The sequence below is a fragment of the Pteropus vampyrus genome, unplaced genomic scaffold (genome assembly GCF_000151845.1).
Source record: "Pteropus vampyrus isolate Shadow unplaced genomic scaffold, Pvam_2.0 Scaffold151, whole genome shotgun sequence".
NCBI classification, from domain to species: domain Eukaryota; kingdom Metazoa; phylum Chordata; class Mammalia; order Chiroptera; family Pteropodidae; genus Pteropus; species Pteropus vampyrus.
In genome coordinates, this window is record NW_011888932.1 from 388501 (window position 1) to 409836 (window position 21336).

Sequence of the window (21336 nt, forward strand, 5' to 3'; positions counted from 1 at the left end):
ATCAATTACAATCTGACTTATCAGGAGATCGTTCTGTAACCTGTTTGTTCCTGTGACAAATTCGGAGCAATTCAAAACCAATTTTCCATTCATAAGTGGATTTCTTTTTTTGATTCTTTTAAGTTTGATCTTTTAGGTTGCACAAGCTGTTGTCGCACGAATTAAAGTGTGCTTATCAATCATCCTTCTTGCCAGGAATGCCATCTCCAACCACACTGAAGAAGTCGGAGAAGTCTGGTTTTAGCAGCCCCTCCCCTTCGCAGACCTCCTCCCTGGGAACAGCATTCACACAGCATCACCGACCTGTCATTACGGGACCCAGAGGTGAGCTGCTCTACAGGCACCCTTGGTTGTGCATAGATCATGGCCTTGGGACCAGCATAGCAAAATGAGAGACAATGAAGACTCCCCCAGAATGCTCCTGAAGTCAGTGAGTGTTCCAATTTCTTATCCTTGGGGACAACTTTGGAATGTTAGCAACCAAAGAGATTTAACCTAAGGCAAAAAAGGGACCAAACCTCTTTCTTTGCCAGTACAGTGTTGCAAAGAGGTGGGAGGTAATTTGAATTGAACCAAAATCAAATTTTCCTACAAATTGTGCAGGAGGTGTAAGTGTGAGACAGACAGACAGACAGACAGACAGACACAGGTGAGTATATTTCCATGTAGTCAGTTACCTGTCTTCAAGTATAGTTGACTCCTGAGTTTAAAAAGAGTTTAAAAATCCACATGTAAGTGGACCCCCACAGTTGAAATCCAGGTTATTCAGAGGTCAACTGTGTTTTCAGTCAGCGGTTAGGATTCCAGTATGCAGAGGGTCAATTTGAGTTATATGCAGATTTTCAACTGTGTGGTGGCTTGGCGCCCCTAACCCCTACGCTGTTTAAGGGTCAACTGTAACTCTCTCGTCCCTGATGATACCCTTTCCTTGAAACCTAACTTCAATATGTGTCATTTTTCATTGAGGTTGTTTACATCATGGTGTTGACTGTTGACTGGCAGTCTTCATTCACTCCTTTTGAAGGGGTAGATAGTTTGTCTGGTTCTCATTGCAATGTTGTCATTATTTTTGTCCTGTGTACTTTCAAGATTATTATTAAAATGTGTCCACAAGAAATATGATTTGTATTTCACATTAAAGATAAGCTTTAAACCTCAAGAGAATGTCAGCAAGTCACTTAACTTGATCTTATTGCAAGATGAAAATATTTATTAGTTTGTTTATAAAACTCCCACAGTAGGAGTATGAATAATTGTAACCACGTTTGCTTTCTTCCATCAGATTTTTGTTTAGGTAGGTCTGTGATCTACCAGCTGATATCATGAAACATCCTAGAAAGTATGGTCTCTCGTCTACTTTGACACATGCCTGAGAAAATTGATATTTCTTGCATTAATCTCACCATTAGTCCCACAAATCTGAATGCCTTTATGAATACTCTCTGTGCATCTCAGGGAAGTATGGCAGATGAGAGGGCTATCTCATGCACAAATGCAGAAATCACAATGAAGAAAATAAGTATTCTGACTGTTGTGCGAAGGAATTTCTATATCCACAATTATGAAAACTTACTTACTCCATCTTTTTTCACTTGTATGTGTGTCTGATATAATCAGAAAGGAAATATATATGTACATATATATATTCTAATTTGAAAACCTTGCATCTGAATTGGATTATACATCCCAGAATGCAGAATGAATCTCTTTAAGTGGGGTAGTATTATGATATTATCCTCATAGTCAATATTCATTAAACATCTAAACTGTGGTGGAAAATAAGAGATATGAAGCCCTTTTAGTCAGGAAGAGGATTTTTGGTCTCATGGAGATAAGGCACCTGATGTTTCTCATCTTTCTATTGTCAGATTAACATATTGTAAATGCTAAATGAATGTTAAAAGCAGAAAATTCTACAGGAGTTAGAGGAGGGTTCTATGAAGGTTTATTCATTCATTAACAAGGACTTCCTGAGTGCCTGTCACTGGGAATTAAGCGGTTCCTGTCCTCATAGAGCATACAGTCCGGTACAGGAGAGAGACATGAGAAAATAAGCAAAATAAGCATTTCGAAGATAGTGTGGAATGTACTGTTACTTATCACTTTGTATCAAACTTCAAAGTGTAGGTAACTTTTAAGTCAAATCTTAAAAGTTGCTTACATGAATGGAGGGCATTCCAAGCAACAAAAAGATTCGTGGTGTAGCAAGGATAATAAGGGTAATAAGGATAGAGAAGAATGATATGCTAGCTATCAGGACAGCTGGGTGAACTGCCTCTTTGCCTTTCCATTCACCTTCTGGATTTTTTAATGTCCTCACCAATAAAATGGGGACAATACTACTGCTGAATTCTTCCCAACTTCTTATTCTCATACAGAAACTACAATAAAACAATATCCATAGAGACTCTGAGGAACATAAAGCAATGTGCATATAGTATCATTTATTCAATAAATATTAAGAGTACTGTATATGAATCTTGCCTTAAAGCTATAGTTCTAGAAATAATTATAATGATTCTAGCATTTACCTGTGGATACAATGATTGGGAGCTTTTTCATGCCGAACAATTAGGCATATTTGCTAAAATGATCCACACTGGGTTGAACCACAGTGGATCTCCTTAGCCTATAGAACATTGAGTTTTGATCTCCTATCATATTCATGAAATTGTTTTTGAGGAAAAGAGAAAGATGCGTAGTTTAAGAATTATGGAATACCAAAGATTCTTTGTTTTCACCAGAATTCAAGATGGTTCCCAGCGTCCTCGGTTCTCCTTTCTGGAAAGTCTGCTCAGGTACCCATTCTTATTGCACCCTGCCCCCCTTAGTGGTCTGATGAAGGGAATTGGAGTAGTTGAGATGAAACTCTTCAGTGGCATCTTTGTGGTAAGAATCATAGAATTGAGATAGGCTATCATAAGACATTATTGGGCTAAGATATTTTTAAAAGGTTGGTCTTTAACCTTTTGTTATTTAAGAAATATTTGCTACGGGTACCATATTTCCTTTTATTGTTCTCTGAACTAGTTGGAAAACTAATTCTGGAATGACATCACATCTAGGACTAAAAGCTGATGTTTTAGGAAGATGAGGCCAGATTTAAGGAGGGAAAGTATTACCGAGGGAACAGGGAACGGGTATGGGATAGATGTGATGTATACATAAAGGATAATTTAACCTCACACACACCTTTTATTATGTAGAGTTGCCACAATCTGCAACTTAAATCATTAGAGAATCCAGACAGACAAACTTCCAAAGGGCCCGGAAGAAGGAAAAGGTGTATCCTTTATCAAGGTCCTGGGACATGGGGCCAGGAGTGCTTTGTACTGCACTGCTGCTTAGTCATGTGGTATTTTCAATTCTAGCACCCAGGGTGCAAGACTTCTGCTGCCTTTCTTAAAATTTCTTAAATTTCTCATGGAAGTACCTTGACTAGACAAATACCAGTTTGTAAGCAACACTGTGTAACATATCTCAGTGCCCAGGCCAGAGGTGATATTTTAACAGAGCTACAGCACGGCAAGGTCACCTCACTGAGAGAAAAAAAAAAAGTGGCCCTATTTTTCATTGTGAACCTAAGCTATATTTGGAAATTTACAAAGGAAACCTTTCTTTGAAGATTACAAAACAAAGGCAGAAAAATAGAGCCTTGAAGGGAGGCAGCATTGCATACTGCTTAAGCACAAAAGCTCAGGGGTCAAAAGGACCCGACCCATGTTTGAAGCCTGTCTCCGTCACTTTTACCAGCTGTGAACCTGGTACATTGCTTCTCTGAGCTATAAGTTCCTCATCTATAAGTTAGAGATTATAATCTATGCCTTAAGAGAATTCTATAATGTAAGGAGTAGGTAAAATCATGTATTTGTAGTCATTCTTACTGTACCTGGAAATAGAATTTGAACTTAGGTCATGCAGACAATTTAATCACTCATTTGCACCCAGGCTTTGAAAATCTCATGCTGTTCACTGCTGCCTTCGCCTGTCAACATTTTACCCATCCCAAGACCAGTTCAAGTACTACTTCCTACATGAAACTTCTTCAACTCCACCCATGCTGCCATCATCTCACGCTCCTTAAATTTCTGTAGCCTTTCATGTCTGCACATTTCCTCTCCCAGTGCTGTCTTGTTTAGTTAATGTACATGTCTCGTCACTCTCCTAGAATAAAACTTCTGAAAGGAAGGCTAACTTATACTTAAGGGTATCTTCATTTTGTCTTACACAGTGTTTTATACACAAATATTGATTGAATAAAAAGCATTCAAATTGTACATAAGTGTACACAAAAGATATTCATCCCCTCCCTGAAACTGATAGGTTCTCATTGCCTCAGATGAAATAAGGGTGATAAATATACAATAATGTATAGAGTACTTCCTTATAAGGAATGTCCAAGATAGGGAAGAACCATGGCCTTTCATCCGAAGAAAACTTTTGCAAGATTATATAAGTAAAGCTTTGATATGCTATGAAAAAGCTGTGGCTTTTCTTATTTTTCCCTGATCTAATCACTTCCCTATTTTCATCATCGTGAAGGTAGAGATGTGTGGTTTCTTAAAATGAATCTCCTTTCTGATATTGGATTTCTTTGTGGCTTTGAGGAATCACTTAACCTTGTGGCCCTCAGTTTGGTCATCTGTATCATGGGATAATACTTTGCCACTTATGTAGTTAAAATTAGGTAAAGGGGTTAAAGTACTTTGGAATATCTGGGGGAGTAAAGGAGATATTAAATTTCAGCATTTGTATGTCACTTTACATTATTACAATTACTGTGTACTTTAAGCAGAAAGATTAGATTTTCAAAGACTTTCTCTTACCAGTACTTAAAATTTCAACCGTAATAAAGTATTTAATCATGAAAATTTGTCTTATTCATGATAATTGAAAAAAAAAAAATCTTCGTCCTGCCCTTTGCCTTTTCCAGGTTTTTAAGTTTGCCTGAGAGTGATTGAAAGGCTCTAACTCCTTTTGAGAATTATTTGGAGTAATCATCAGTGATATTTTAGAGTTTCTTGAAAGTTTGTCTTCTTGAAGCTTATGTTTCTGCCTAAGTCTTTGCCCTTTTCAAAAAAAAAAATAGTGAATGATACTTAATGTAAATGATCTGCACCAAGTACAGTAACTCTGTGCTTTAGGGATTCAGAAATGGGGGAAGAGCTCCACTATACACATTGTGAGGCAGAAGCTGAAAGTAATTGGCAATTAGACACTTGTTGAACTTCACCTACAACCACAGAATTTCAGAATAGTGTTCTGAGAATCTTATGGTCTAATCAATTCCTTGTATCAGCTAAGAATGTGTCTGGCTGTAAGTAAAAGAAAATCTGACTGAATGGGTCATATTTTTTTCATGTAAAAACAAGTATGTGATTCAAGGACTGTTGTGGTGGTATGATGCCATCAAGGATTGAGATTTCTTCTCTTAGTCATGCTTTGGTGGGTCATTTTCATCCTCATACTGTGACCTCATGGTCACAATATAGCCACTGCCCTCCTGCCTTGCATCTGCATTCCAAGCAGAAAGATAACAAGAAGAGGCAAGAGCAAAACGTGCCTACCAGCTCATTCTGCCACCTAGTGTAGAATCTTACACTGCATGGTTAGAACTGTGCCACATGATCACCTCTAGCTGCAAGAGAGGCTGGAAAATCTAGGATTTTTTTTTTTTTTTTTTTTTTGCTAAGCATACTGCCACTCTTTAAAAAATTAGGGTTTTATAAGTAGATAAATAGAAGAGCAATATGATAGCAGTTAGTAAGCATTGCATATTACTCTTACAGATGAGAAATCTGAGCTGGTCAGAGCCAAGACTAGAAATCAAGTCTCCAGTGCAGTGCTTTTTCTACTATATCAGTAGGTTCTATCTGTTTACACCTGACTTGGAGAAATAAAATGCATTTATTTAAACAATTAGCTTGTTTTTACATTTTTCATTAGTCAAAGACAATACATACCATTTAGATCTTTTGATAAGCATGACGTAACCATGTTATCACACGCTGTTTTTTAGTAACGGCCATAAACAGATCACTTGGCCTTTTTCATTAGCACTATGAATCCTTGCTACTTATAATGCAGGATTTCTATTAGGTGTAAGTCACCTCAGAAAACAATGTTTGAGGTAAACGTGGCTTTTTTAAATATTGAAATTAGTTTGAAGACTCCCATTACTGTCTGGGGACCTATTTATGTTTTCCACAAATATTTATGTACAAGGTGCTCTACTGCTTGCTGAATAAATGGGAAAGCTTGGATTCTGGCCTCAGAGTGCTTGCCACCTGGTAGATGACAGGACAAGAAAACCAGCAGTTGTATTGCTGTGATAGGGGGAGCAAGGAGTGCTGTCAGGGATAAGGGCATCCTGATAGAGAACTATTGTGTCATTTGACACTGTACAAGTCCAAACGAGCATGAGACTTAACCCCTCTTCTCAAACAGAGTACCTTCTCATTGTGAGCATGCAAAATAAAGCCACAGCAGACAAGTCATGCTTTCAGGTAACTAAGTACTGAGGAAATGAGAGGTACAACATGTGAGCAGGAGGCTAAACCTCCACTTCTTTGAGTCAAATATACACATACACAAAAGGGAGTTTAGAAATAAAATTGCCCTGATTCTGAAAATATGGGTAAGATATACTAAAACAATAGCCACATCAACCAAAATTTATTGTGTAGCCTTCGAAGAATCGTTCCAGTTTTTGTTTGGAGTGGTAGTCAGAAGTTCACATGCTCTGTAAACCTCTTTAATTCCATGATCCTGTGGCCAAACAAGGAACCCACTCTTAGTGATGAAACCTATGAGGGTCTGCAGTTTAACAGTGTCTCCCAGCTGGGCCAAAAAATATATACTGAGGAGAATTATGAGAATGAAGATCACCTCCCAGGAAGTTGAGGTCACCAGGTAGGGTGGAGGAGTGTAGATTTATAGACAATAATAGAGGAGCAAGGAAGGAGGGGTAAAATAGGAAAGCAACAGTTATCTCTAGATAGCGGGGCCTGTTAGAGCAGAGGCCACATCTTTATTCTTCTTCCTTGTATCCCTCCGCCTTGTATCTGGCGTAAGGAAAGCACTCGATAAATATTTGTTGAATAAATGAATGAATGCATGGATTTGATTGAAGGCAAAACAAAAAGTTCGGGAATAACAGGGGAGTTCTTTCCATGCCCCACGTGTAATAATAATATATTATTCAAGTCCATGTATTTTTAGCAGCATTGACGGAGGCGCATAGCATGTTGAATAAATGCTCGATATATATTTGCTTGGTTCTAATTAAGAACTTCTATCTTGATAGTCATCAAGGAAAACGCTGAGCTCCAAATGATTTGGTCTACTTTTTATGGAATATTTGCTGTAGTATTATAAATTTTTCCATCCAAACTAAGGACTCTCCCGAAGGAGTATTCCCTAGTGCTTTATTGTTATCATGCCATGGTGCCCCTCCCTTGGCAGAGGTCACTATACCTAAAGTAGCAAATTTGTTTAGCTTTCTAGTATCATATCTGCAAAGTTCTGTGCCTTTTAGGAAAGCTTTTCACTTAGTTGTAGAATGAGCTGGTGCCCCTTTCAATGGAGCCGAATCTAATTTTTCTCTCCTGGTTTAGTGCAATTGAATTATCTTAGGAAAATGAGAAGCAATTAAGTACCTGTTGCTAACAAGGCTCTGAAATAATCTGCCAACAGACACAAGGTGTTTATTTATTATTGGAGTATGTCATTTGAGAAAACATTATGTTGTCTTTCTACAAAAAGAATTGCCAAAATTGATTTTTAAATGCAGGTACTTGTTAGGTAGACCTAACAAGTAGCACCTTTGAGGAGCATTGAAAAGAGAAGTAAATGGACTTGTGAACATTGGTCAAAGTTAGCTCAAATGCCAGCGCCTAACCTGATGGGAAATGTTGTCGATGGGATTTGAAGGAACTGGATAGTAAAGAGGAAAAGCAGCTTTTCAGCAAAGGCCCTTTAAGTCCCAGTTCAGGAAATTATTAAATTCATTAGGCAGATACTTACAACCAGCTATTACTGTCCAGCCAAAGGAAAAAAACAATGCCAGCAAACATTTTAAAACTACGACTAAACAAAAGTCAGGAAGCGTGTAATTAAAACTGTACCTTTATTGTATTGTAAAGAGTTTCACTGTGACATGGAAAATATTTAAAGGAGAAGGCTGGTTAGCTAATTTGTCTGCAAGGGAACTGCTTAGTGGAGAACTACCCTAAATTAACTGTAAGGCCACCCACCGAGCAAACCTCATAAAGGGCCATGGATGCTCAGCTTGGTGTTGTGTAACTGTTCAATAATTACTGGATAAATGCATAACTAAAAGCTCTATTACACTAATAATTTGTACTGAGATAGATGTGTGGGACACCCTGCTGGGTTAATTTGTCATCCCCCTTACCCCCCACCGCCACCCCTCAGCAAACTTCTAAAGAGAGCTCTTCTGCAGTAGAATCCTGTTAATATGTTGTCCCAAAGAGGACAGGTTAGAGCAGTAAAACCAATTGGATCCTTAATCCCTTAAAGAGGCAAAATGCCCCTGGGGTGAGAGCCAGAGAGAATAGGGTGACTAACCATGTGGACCTAGATTTAAACTCATCTTAACAAAAGAAGCTGCTGTCCCTTGGAATTCCTTTCCACCTCCCTGCCCGCCGCGCCCCCCCCCCCCCCCACCCCCGCCGCCCCACATACACACTCACCATAGACCCGCGCATGCCTACTTAGTGAAGGCAATGGTTCTGAGCAAGGTTTCTTAGAAGTTCTCTTCATTGCTTAGACTTCTGGGTATCACTTGCACTATAAATCACATAATCAGATAAATCTCTGGCAGTTCTTTTTTTCTGGTTTAGCTTAATAGCTTAATATAATGTTGGTTCCATGTTTAGGCTTAATTATTTTCCTTTTTTCAGAGTAGAGTAGAAAAATTCAGTATTGGACTTGCATTCTCCTCTTTATGTGGAATGTTTTCTTATATCACACACACACACACACACACACACACACACACGTGCGCGCGCACACACACAATTCAAAATTGCTGTTTTAAATATGAAGCTTATATTTAAGTTTCAGTGCAGGGTTTTCAACCTCCCCTATTGACAGAACCATAAATCATGTTAAAGTTAAGTGAATTACTGTAGCATGAAACTGTAGCTTTAACAATGTTTATGTAGTATCAGCTTATCATCCATGTAGGCAAAGGAGGGTGAGCACTGATATTCAAAATGGGACAGTACGGTCCTATTAATATGGTTGCAATATCATGGAAAGTCACCCATTTCTTGCGGCATCCTTTGCATTGTTGAAACTAGTATATTTAATCATGTGTATGGAACGTTTTTAAAATGTATATTTCTGAGGTAAATTTACATTTGTCATTTGCCATTTCTTCATATTAAATGACGCTTGCTTTTTATACCCCAAACAATTCCTTTTTCTTATGTGCAAAACACATTTCTGGAACATCAGAGTGGCCAGGTTATATTATAATAATAAGGGACCTGTGAACAAAGAATTGTGAAAGGAAATAAACCATTTGACCTCTGAAAAATAATTCAAATGGGAGCATCAGAGTGCAGTGAAAGAGCATGGGCTGTGGAGTCGGCCAGAACAGAATTCGAACCCTGGCCAGCCACTTGAGATCTGTGTAAACTTGTGCAAGTCTCCTATCTTCTACTGACCTTTGTTCTTCCACCTGTACAAAACATTAAGGCTCTAATAGGAGAAGGCAGTGAAATGACATATGGAAAGGGCTTGATACATAGTATGTTACTACATGTTAACTATCACTCAGATTTCCCTTGTCCACATAGCATTATTTGCTTTCTTTGTATGTGGTTCTGTTGAAAGGATTCTCATGTCTTTTATTCCTTACTCCCTATCCCCAGTTCTCTCTTTCTACCTGCTCCTGTGGCTCCAGAAGGAGAGTATGTGTCTCCTCATGGTGGGGAGGGGACATGTATACCTAGAAGAGAAGGTGTGTTCCCAGGGAAGTGAACCAGCCCAGTTACCTTATCTCATCACTCTTGTACGGCTGGAAGAACAGGGGAACCTCCCCAGCAAGCAAGTGGGCCCTCTCCCATGGGTAGCCCTTTAGCCACGGTGGAGACTTTGCTGTGGCATGTCTTCATTCAGATATGGCTCTCGCTAAAGGGATAAGCACCTTCACTGTTTACAAGAGTCTGTTGTTTACAAGAATCAATTCAGCAAATAATTATTGAGTATTTATCATCTGCCAAACACTATGCTAGGCTGTAAAAAATAAACTAGACAAGACAGTCCTGCCCCTACAATCTAGCAGAACAGACAGACATTAAACAAATAATTATTACTATAATGAGATTAATGAGAGGGACATGCACAAAAGGGATGATATAGCGCAAGTATTTAAAGGATTTGTGGGGATTTGGATTTATTTGGGTTGTTTTGTGTGGATCCCTTCTATTGGCATGCAATATGAACTTAGGAAACCTTGGTATCCCAGAGGGATATCTGTAGACCTTCTTGAATCCCCAAATTCTTGGATACCATAATACAAGTTGTTGAATAGTTACAGACCCAGTAAGGAACAGAGAATGTGTTAATAAGGACTCTTTCAAGTAAAGTATTCTTACAAGTGAAAGAAACCCAACCAAAATTGCTTAATCACCCCTCTACTCCCCCAAAAGAAAATCGTTGAGTTGGTGCATGTAACTAAAAAGTCCAGAGGCTTATGGCATCAGGTAGAGCTGGGTCCAGATGCCCAGATGATACCTTCAGAAATCTGTATAACTCTTTCTCTCGAATCTGCCATCCTCGACTTCACTCTTAGGTTAAATCTCAGATTGTAGCACGAATAATGGGATCAGCTCTAGGCATAATTCCCTGGTGGGAATTACAATCCCAATTTTTCACAGTGGATGGAGGAAAGGTCCTCTGCCTGGATATTGACAGCTCTGATTGGCCTGGTTTGGGTCATTTACTCACTTTTAAAACAATCCTTATGTTTAAAAGGTAACGGGGGTTCTCACTGGTGTGGTCTCAGTCCCATGCCCATCCATGGAGTCAGGAGGTAGAGTTAAATCCATCCCAACCACACAGACTGAGGCTGAGGAAAGGATAGTTACCCAAAGAAACATTAGAGCTCTGTTTGCAGGGGAAAGGGTGAAGGACTGTTGGGCAAGTCCACTGCAGGAGTTAAACATGGTGCTGTCCTGAGCACTGGGCTGAGCTCAGCTCACTCGCTAACCCAGTGACTTAGGGCTTGCAGAGCACAAGTGAATCCTGGCTTTAGAAAGGTGATAATGAGTCCATGCCACGGACCTCCAGGTCCATGAAAACAGTTGAAAGCAGTTCAACAATTTTTAAAATTTATTTTATTGTTTTCATTTATATTTGACATTTAATATTATATTAGTTTCAGGTGTACAGCATAGTAGTTAGATATTTATATAACTTACAAAGTGATCCCCCCGATAGTCTAGTACCCACTTAGCACCATACATAGTTATTACAATATTAGTGACTGTATTCCCTATGCTGCACTTTATAGCCCCGTGACTGTTTTGTAACTGCCAATTTGTACTTCTTAATCCCTTCTCCTATTTCACCCCACCCCCACTATCTGGCAATTACCAGTTTGTTCTCCATATCTGTGAATCTGTTTCTGTTTTGTTTGTTCATTTATTTTGTTTTTTCGATTCCACATGTAAGTGAAGCTGTATGGTATTTGTCTTTCTCTGTCTGACGTATTTCACTTAGCATAATACCCTCTGGGTCCATTCATGTTGTCACAAATGGTAAGATTTCATTTGTTTTTATGGCCAACTAATATTCCATTGTATATACATGTACCACATCTTTTTTATCCCATTCATCTAGTGATGAACACTTGAGTTGCTTCCATATCTTGGCTGTTGTAAATAATGCTGCAGTGAACATGGGGATGCATATGTCTTTTCGAATTAGTGTTTTAGGTTTCTTCAAGTAATACCCAGGAGTGGAATTTCTGGATCATTAGGTAGTTCTATTTTTAATTTTTTGAGGATCCTCCATATTGTTTTCCATAGTGGGAAAATAGTTCTTGATTCCCAGTTATCTTATGCTGTCATATTGCATTGTATGATCCTGATTACTTTTCGTATATCTTAATTTATTCTAAAAAAAAAACAATTCTAAGAACAATAAATAAACCAGAGTGTAGCATACTGTCTGGCACATAATAGATTCTCAACACAGACTTTTTAATTTTTCAGTTACAGTTGACATGCAGTATTAATTTCAGGTGTGCAACATAGTCAACACATACTTTTTACATGAGTGAGCCCCCAAGGTACTAGGCATCTACACACACTAATTCTAATTCTTGGGAAAATTTTTCACATTCATGCTATTTTACCCAGTTTACACACAAGCAAATGCAGGCTCGAAAATGTTAAATAACTTTGCCTACATTAACATAAGGAGTGAATGATTTCAAACCCAGAGTAATCAAGCTCTAAAACCCATATAAGACATAAAATTTCCATTGTGCAGTCGAGGAAACTAAGGAGCATAGGAGTCTGGCACCGAGCTAGTTGATATTTAACCTGGGATAAAAACTTGATCCCCTCTGTAAAGTACAGCATAGGGAATATAGTTAGTATTGTTATAATAACTACGTGTGGTGTCAAATGGATTCTAAACTTATCGGGGTGATCACTTTGTAAGTTATGTAAATGTCTAACAGCTATGCTGTATACCTGAAACTAATATAATATTGTATATCAACTGTTAATTTAAATTTTTAATTAAATTAAATTTAAAAAAACTTGATCCCCGACTTCAAACACTGGACTGACTGATTTTTTTCATGCTTCCTCCCATTGTTTGAAATCTACCAACAGTAGGAATGAGTCTTTAAATTTTATAAGTTGACTTCAGGAAGATATTTTGAATTCAGCACGATACTTTGAAAGTACCCTATGCTTTAGTAATTATGAGGCTCAGAAATAGGAACTTAAACTGCAATGTGAGCCTGATAATTGGTGATGGGGTTGGGGTGCTGCAAATCAATAGGTGGCTCTGTATTTGTCTTGAGGTTTGTTTGTTTATTTGCTTATTTTTGCCTTTTTGTTTTTTAATGTCAGCAAAGACCTGCAAACAGTACAGGTCCCAGCACTTGGTAATATCTCAAGGGACTCTAGCACTTCCACAAATTTTACGTTGAAATTCTCTTTCACAGGACTGCAGTTTATAATTCCAGTGCACTTCCAACGTGTCGTTAGTGAATTCCCTGCCTATTTCTGTTAACCTCTGTAATCATCCAATCTATGGTGGTGGGTTTTTTTAATGTTGTGTTTTATTTTTTTATTCTTCATCTCTTGTCTCATTGTATTGCTTGCATATTATGTAAAAGCTCAAGTTCCCTTCATGAAACTGGAATCCTGTCAACTTTGCTTATTAAACAGTCACTCTTCATATCTCCAATAATCACAGCTGTTGTGTGGTATTTGAAAGCATTTCACATCAGCCATTATGGCAACTTAGGCAATTAGTGCATAAATATGGTAGATTTGGAGAAGAGGTCCTGTCAGAATCCAAACGCTGGGGCTCTATCTCATGGAGCTTGAACCAGCACTCAGGGTTTTTTAAACTCTAAATATTACAGCCTTCCCAAAGCCAAGGTATCTTAGAGACTGAGTCTTATATACCTTAGGACTTAATATCGCAGATACATTTTGAAAAATAATTTCTTTTAACAGGCACAAGGATTCTCTTGTTTCAGATTTTTTAGATTTCAGTGTTATTACTATGCATCGATTGTACTGAATTATTTGTAAATGTTATCCCAGAGATTGAATTCTATACACCAACTGGAATTTAATGCTTGGTGAGCTTTAGCAATTGTTTAGTTCAGACTCCTCATTTTGCAGATGAAAGAATTAGAGAGAGAAGTTGCCCACACTTCTAAGCCAGGTAGTGATAGAAACAAAACAAAAACGCAAGTCCCTTTAATTAGAAAATTTTCCTAAAAAGTACCCCAGATCTTCTAAAAAACTTTTTTTTAACATTTAACATGTACTATATCTCTGATAAATAACTTCAATAGTTAACTTGGTGGGCCTTAAAAAGGAAATGATAGAGATTTCTATTGTATGTGGGTTCAGGGAGACCATGAGGAGGCCATGCTCAGAAAGGCTAAGTCAGAAGTGTGCCTGGGTATCAGGAGTCTACGTGGTGGAGGGAGGGAGATATGAATGCTTAAGGGTTATAATTCTATGTGAAAAATAGAGTCTTAAATGGAGATAGCCCCGTAGTTCTAATTTTCTACGTTAAGTGTTAGAATGTGATATTTAAGCAAAGGTAGGGTTTCAAAATACATTTGTTCAGAAAAAGAACCTATATAGGCCATTATATCTATGACTGTAAGATCAAGATTATTGCTATCGTTGCTTTGGTTTTACATTTTGTTGTTTATGGAATTTTTTTTCAAGACCCTCCTGTCATATCCATAATGATAGTACATACTCTTTCACTAATTTTATGTGTTCATTTGTCCAAGAGACAGGCAACAGGTACTTCTCTTTCCTCCTGTGTATTCTGCAGTCAGAACAGGTCCACATAGGAGCAATTACAACTTCTTCATTTTCCATCTCCTTCCTTACCTATAATGGTATTACCATTAAAAGAAACTCTTTATTGATCACTTAACCATATAGTCAAGAACTAGGCCATGTGCCTTATATACAATGTCTCACTTAATCTTCATAACAAACCTATGAGTTATCATTAGCCCTGTTTTACAGATGGCAAAACTGAGTCACAGAGAAGTTCAGAAACTTGAAGCACAGCTGCTAAGTGATAGAATTAGAATTTAACCATGTCTACCTGACTCCAAATCCCGTGGTCCTCATATTATACCACTCTACTTTTCTGACACATGTATTTAATTTGAAATGATATACACACAGGTATAGGAAACCAGCAAAGACCAAAGCACGTTGGTGTGATAAAGATGAAAAGGGACAATCAAAGAGCTACAGTGGTGGGGGGCGGGGTGGGGGGTGTGGAATGGGAGAAGGTGGCCAAAAGGTACAAACTCCCAATAAAGAAAAAAGGAAAAGCAATAGTGGATAGTTAGTGGAGATATCGAAAGCAAGCAGATTGCTTTGGAAAGCTTCAAAAAGGTGCAGCTTCAGCAGAAAGGACGGCCAGGACAAGGATACCGTCTGGTAGGGAAAAGGTAGAAGGAGCAGTGATTGTCAGGTGCTCAGTCAAAAGCAGTGGCAGATGTTTGGAGAATGAACAGGAATTATGTGGGTCTACACCAGGGGCCAGCAAACTGGCCCACAAGTCAAATCCAGCCCTCTGTTTGTTTTTGAAAATAAAATTTTGTTGGAACACGGCCACATTCATTTGTTTATGTAATATCTATGGCTACTTCCGTACTATAGTTGCAAGTTGAGTCATTGCAACAGACACCATAAGGCCTGCAAAGCCTAAACTATTTACTCTCTGGCCTTTACAGAAAATGTTTGCCAACTCCTGGTCTAGACTGTAAGCCAAGGCCTTTGAGCAGGAAAGTCTTTAAGTAGCTCAAATTGATCTCAATAAAATTTTAAAAGACCTTGGCCGACCTACGTGTATCTCTCTCTCTCTCCCTCTCAATTCCCCGCCCTCCTTCCCTCTTCCCCTCTCTCCCTCTCATCTGCTTTTCCAAAAGACATAGGAATTTGATTTCCACCCTGAAGAGCCCCTTAATTCAAATGGAATAAAATATATGAACCATCTTGGAAGTCTACTGTAGAATAAAGTCACTTTGTCTGGTAGCAATAATATAAAAATGCTGGTGTTTTCCAAGTCATCGTGCAATGTCATATATTTCTCTCATTTGACATATCCAGGTTCTTTCACATGCATCTTGGTAATGTTCACAATATGTACTATATGTTTTGAAAACCTTGGCTTGCCTTGAGTCAAAGATTTGTTATTCAGAAAACATTCTGCCTTCTAAAGTTTCGAAACCCATTGCCCATTCCCCTTTCCCTGTCTCTCTGTTAAAATAAATCCCATAACTTCAAACTTCTAGGCTTTCATAAATGACAGGTCTGACTCATGCATGATTTATAATAATAGCTATGGACCATTAAGATAGATTTCTCAGCTTTAGGCTGGCTATAATGGTGTTATATGTTGTGGTTTTGAACTTCTGAAGAAGCAAAGTACATAGTAGTTGACAACCCAAACAATTGCAGTCCATTTGCCCTCATGGAAAGCTTTTTTTTTTAAGTGCGGTTTTTTCTTTCCTCTTTGTTCTTTTTAGAGCTCTGCCTTATTAAAATCTTTACTTCTAAATATGAGTAGTCAGGAGTTCTCAATGCCACCTTTTGCTCCATGGAAATGGTTATTTTTGTCTAAAGAACATCTTCCTTCTGAAGACAGATGAGTCACTTTTTCTTGTAACGGTGCTAACAGAGAGAAACAGTTTGGATTCTCACCTGTTGCTACTGACTTAGTGTTGATTAATGGGAAGACTGTGAAGTTTTGCAAACACTAGGGCTTAGGAGTGATCGTTCTATTCGTGAAGGAAGAAGGCCATATGTGATGCTGCATTAAGAGCACACTGCACCTGAAAAGGGATTGGATTTTATTTTTGTGCCACTCTCTTGACAGCTTTTCAAGGAGTCTTCCACAGAAGAGAGACTAGGATTTAAGGGCTGGTGCGGGGAAGCAATCCCTAACACAAAAAGAATCTGACCCTCTGTCCAGTCTGTGAGAATCTGCAGCAGTTCACGGACAAGGAATAAAGCGATTAAGACAACGTCAGGGTTAAATACAACATATTTCAACCCATGAAATTTTGGTTTGAGGGAAAATGTAGGAAGGCTATTAGAATTCTTGGAGATTGAGTTTGGGCAAAATCGCTGAAAATGGTAAGGAGGATTACTTTTATCTCTTTTTCTTTCCTAAAACTTAGAATGAAATACAATGTTCCCAACCTATCAGGCCACCCCTCCCTGGCACCATCTTCTTTGAGCTAGAATATGTGTCTAAAGGCACATATAACCTCCATATAGTGAACTCTCAGACTAAGAATCATTTGTTGCATCATATAAGTCTCTCAATATACACAATAATACAGTAATGACATTTACCTTCTCCTTCCCCAGCCTTAACCAGTTCTACCTTAAAAGAGGAAGCATTTATATATTATATTATGTTAATATGTATATTTAATTATATTAAATTTTAAATTTTTCTCTTGCAAACTAAAGCTGAGAGTGTTCTAAATAATTGTGTGTGTGTGTGTGTGTGTGTGTGTGTGTGTGCGCGCGCGCATGCAAACAAGTAAACTAACCTGCCTGACCTACTTTCTTTTTGTTAAGTATCCAGTAAATTGATCATTTTGTAATAAATAACTGAGCCTTACACCTTTTGGGAAATTCTGGTTCTGTTTCTTTAATTGTGGTGACTTGGTTCAGAATACATACATAGGCAGTGCCATTCCAGCCAAGAAACCTGATCAGATTTCCTTCCTTCCCATCTTATTTGTATTTTCTTTGTGAAAAGCCCAGGCAGTTGTTTGAAACAAGTCTGGCCTGTGGTTAAAGTTTAGACCAGTAGTGAGATCTGTCTAGAGGGGAGTGACACTCTGCTGCTCCTGGCCTAGGGTCCTAAGAGTATTAGACCCCAGAAGCAGCTAATTTTGTAGCGCCTTTTAATACACAAAATTGTATTAACATCAACATAGATACAGATGGATGCACTGCAATAAACTGTAACCACTTGAGAAAAGCCTTTATTGACTCTCAAGTAAATAATGCACATTTTAAAAGATCTAAATATGCATTTACATAATGTGCTATCATTTTTATTGTGTCAACTACTCACACACACATCCATAAGAGGTGTTTTTCTCCATCAAAAATTTGGACTCATATCATTCTTTGTGCACTACATTAGCACCATGCCAGATTCACAATGGTAGTTTCTCTTTTACAGGGCCTGATCTGACAGTGTCAAAATACATTTAATGAATTTTATTGGTTGAATAATTGATTGCTTGATTCATTTAACCCCTCGACATTTTCTAAGATGATTTGAAACTACTTAGATGAAAACATAGGTACCCTAAAAACATCTAATTTCAGATAAAAGAGAGAAAACAAGAAATACAAAAGAAGAAAAACCAAATTTTGACATTGCTGAAACCTTAAGTCTGAGCTTTAGAGCAATGACTACAACTAGCAGAGTATCCAGAAAAATAGCATGTATTTCATAATGTTTAACAGAACTTTGTGATGTCTGTAACACAACTATTTTCTGTCTGAAGAAATTAAAGCTCAAGATCTCGAATGATTTATATCCAGTTCTACAGTGAACTAATGGCTGAACCAGAAAGTCCAAGGCATGAGAAAGCAGGGGTTGTGAAGGATGACCCTATGAAATGCAGACTTGGCAATTGTCTAATTTGAATCTACAGGCTAAATGATTTCCTGGTATTAATTAAGAATTAATTGATTCTTATAAATTAGTCATTGTAGGATGAACTCCATTAGTACCACGTATTCTCAGGTTTGTGTTAAAATAAACTCTAGGCCACAAGGAAAAGGTGAATAAATTATTTTTAGTAAAATGTAACAAAGAAACTAAGGTCTAAATTTAAGCTGTTAATGATTTTCTTTTACATGTTTAACAACAAAATAACAAAGGGGGCAAGAATGTTTATTAACAATTAAGGGAGGGATTCCAAGATCCTATTGAATTGTTTTCTCTATTAAGTTTAACTTTGATCTGCCTGTTGCTCAAGTGAATTTTTTCCTTTGGGCAGCATTCTCTGTTGGTCACCACAGTTTCATAATCTTAACAGTCATTCATCAGTTTATTGAGCACCTGAAGCATTGCCACTTTATCATTAAGGTCTTCTTCACAGGGGCTCTTAACAACAGAATTGCCACCTTTGTGGTTGGCATGCTGCAAAAGTTGAGTGTGTCATTTTGTTATGCTCAGTATGTTCCCAGCCTCATTTGGATAATGCCACATTCCATCTCTAACTAATAACTATTCAGTCAAATGAAGGGCACTAGGTCAAAGTTTCTTGCTACCAGCAAGGAAGAACATACCGTATCAGATGGAAAAAAATTCCTTTCATTTTTTTAAAGCCAATAGCACGAATTGCAGAGTAAGAGATGACCAGGAGCCAATTAACTTTTCACCTTTTGTATTTTAACTTGGAGACAAAAATGGATCCCAAGATTTATCATTCATCGTATGAATTCCTAAGTTTGACCTGTTTTTCTACAAACTCCCTGGCTTTTTTGGCAGGTGAAAAACAAATAACAACAAAGTTTGAACAAAAAGGTTGAAGTCTGTATTTATTTGTATGGTGATTTTATTAATTTCTGAACTACTCATTAATTCAATCCCTCATTGTACCTTCAACAAATATTTACTGAGTGCCAGATACTATTCTGGGGATACAACATTGAACTATTAATTGAATGGGAGAACTATTTACTAAAACGGAGAAGACTGGGAGAAGAGCAAGTATGAGGGGTAGAAAGTGACAAGAATTCTGGTTTGAATAGGTTATGTTCAAGATGCCCTCAACTGTATGACGGAAGACAAAACTTTGTCTGTGTTTGGCTCAATGTTGTATCCCAAGCACAAAGTAGGAGGCTATGAATATTTATTGGATAGGTTAAAGGTTGCATGAATGAAAGGGTCCCATCAGGTCATCTGCAAGATGTGGACTGGACTGTTGCTTCTACTCCAAACCCCCATTTTCACCCTTTAAAAAGTACAGATGTTGTTCTGAACCTCAAAGTCCTAGCCATTCAAATTATTGGTAAAAAAAAATGCCGCAGTTCTAAATATATCCTAGTATGAAACAAAGAACCTGCGCCCAGGGTTCAATAGGAAGACATCTTTTCTTATAGCCCTCAGCCATGCCAATGGGACAGTGGTAGAAAATGTGGCCTGTCTTGCTTAGGATCCTCTTCAGTTTTATGAGTCACTCTTGGTATTAGGAAAGTCTTATTCTCCAAAAATTTGGGTATTCCTTTGTTTTTTCTTTGCAGGGGCTCCTTGAGTTTAAAGATTTAAACTGCAAAAAGTAAGGAAAGATAAATACTCTCATCTGCTTTTACTTGGGAGCTGTTTCTCTGGCCCTCATGGAGAAGTGAGAGCTAACTCGGCGTTACTTGGTTTGAGTATCTTCAGCCCTTCCCATGTGCTGCTGTTATCCTGCAGCAGGTTTTATCAATCAGCCTTCCAGCTCAAGGGCAGAAGTTCTCTCAGAAAAATTATTCAGCACCTCATATAAGCTTTTAAATCTAATGTAAGCTGCTTCTTGTACCAATGAAATTTAGCAGAGTTCGAATATAAAGGAGTAATACCGGTCTGAGTCTTTTATCAGTTTTATGAGTGGAGGGCCAACAGTTTAGCAGGGGTCACCGTCTACTCAGCCCATGGGTTCCCCTGCTCTAACATTTATGCGTTTCTGAGTTTGGCTTTGAAATGGCAAAAAAAAAGGCGGGGGAGAGGGGGGACAACATAAACCTTCCATGTAAAGTGAGGCATTGAAATTGCACAGGTTCATTAAGTGATCATTTACTACATACTTCAAAAAATTTCATCCTGAATTAGTCCCTAGAAATTTCCTTGAAAGGGGTATAAGACTTTTAACAATGAATTATTGTCTATGGATAGCTCAGCATGAAAGGGGATCCATATGTGCAAACCAGAATTTGTCATACATAATGTCAGTTAAATCAGGTCTAATCTACCAAATACATTTTTTATTGCTTGCTTCATTAAAAAGGCTCTTAAGGTAATGAATAATCTTCAGCTTCACCAAGGATTATTAATGCCTTTATAACTCATGTCCACTGAAAATAGAAAGACAGCTTGAAACTCTACCCTAATCTAACCTCCATGTTTGTCTTAGAGCCTTAAAGAAGAAAATCTATCAGACCTATCCAGTGTTAAATTCAGTCACATGAGTGATATTATAAATTGGGTCAGGAGAAGAATTTTTGAAAAAGGAAGTTGAATAAGGTTTAAAAGCTGTGACAAAGCACGTTTTTCTTTCATAACTCTCTTGTTTCTTTTCCTACAGCAAGTCCACACGCAACACCATCGACTCTTCATTTTCCAACATCACCCATTATCCAGCAGCCTGGGCCTTACTTCTCACACCCAGCCATCCGCTATCACCCTCAGGAGACGCTGAAAGAGTTTGTCCAACTTGTCTGCCCTGATGCTGGTCAGCAGGCTGGACAGGTGGGGTTCCTCAATGTAAGGAAACCTCTTTTTTTCAATTTCTTTAGAAATATTAACCGAATGTAAAAATAACAAGGG

The 21336-nt window shown here is 38.0% G+C and overlaps 1 protein-coding gene across 7 annotated transcripts in view; it reads left to right on the forward strand.

Moving 5' to 3' along the window:
• NFIA (nuclear factor I A) overlaps nucleotides 1-21336 on the forward strand; it is a 358991-nt gene that overhangs the window by 281040 nt on the left and 56615 nt on the right. For 4 of the 7 annotated variants that reach the window (XM_023536201.1, XM_023536200.1, XM_011369526.2 and 1 more), the window contains 3 exons: nucleotides 196-324; nucleotides 2745-2798; nucleotides 21095-21273. In XM_023536201.1, the coding sequence (XP_023391969.1) occupies nucleotides 196-324; nucleotides 2745-2798; nucleotides 21095-21273 (362 nt within the window). The remainder of the gene's footprint in view (nucleotides 1-195; nucleotides 325-2744; nucleotides 2799-21094; nucleotides 21274-21336) is intronic. The other 3 variants (XM_011369530.2, XM_011369531.2, XM_011369528.2) reach the window with 2 other exon arrangements.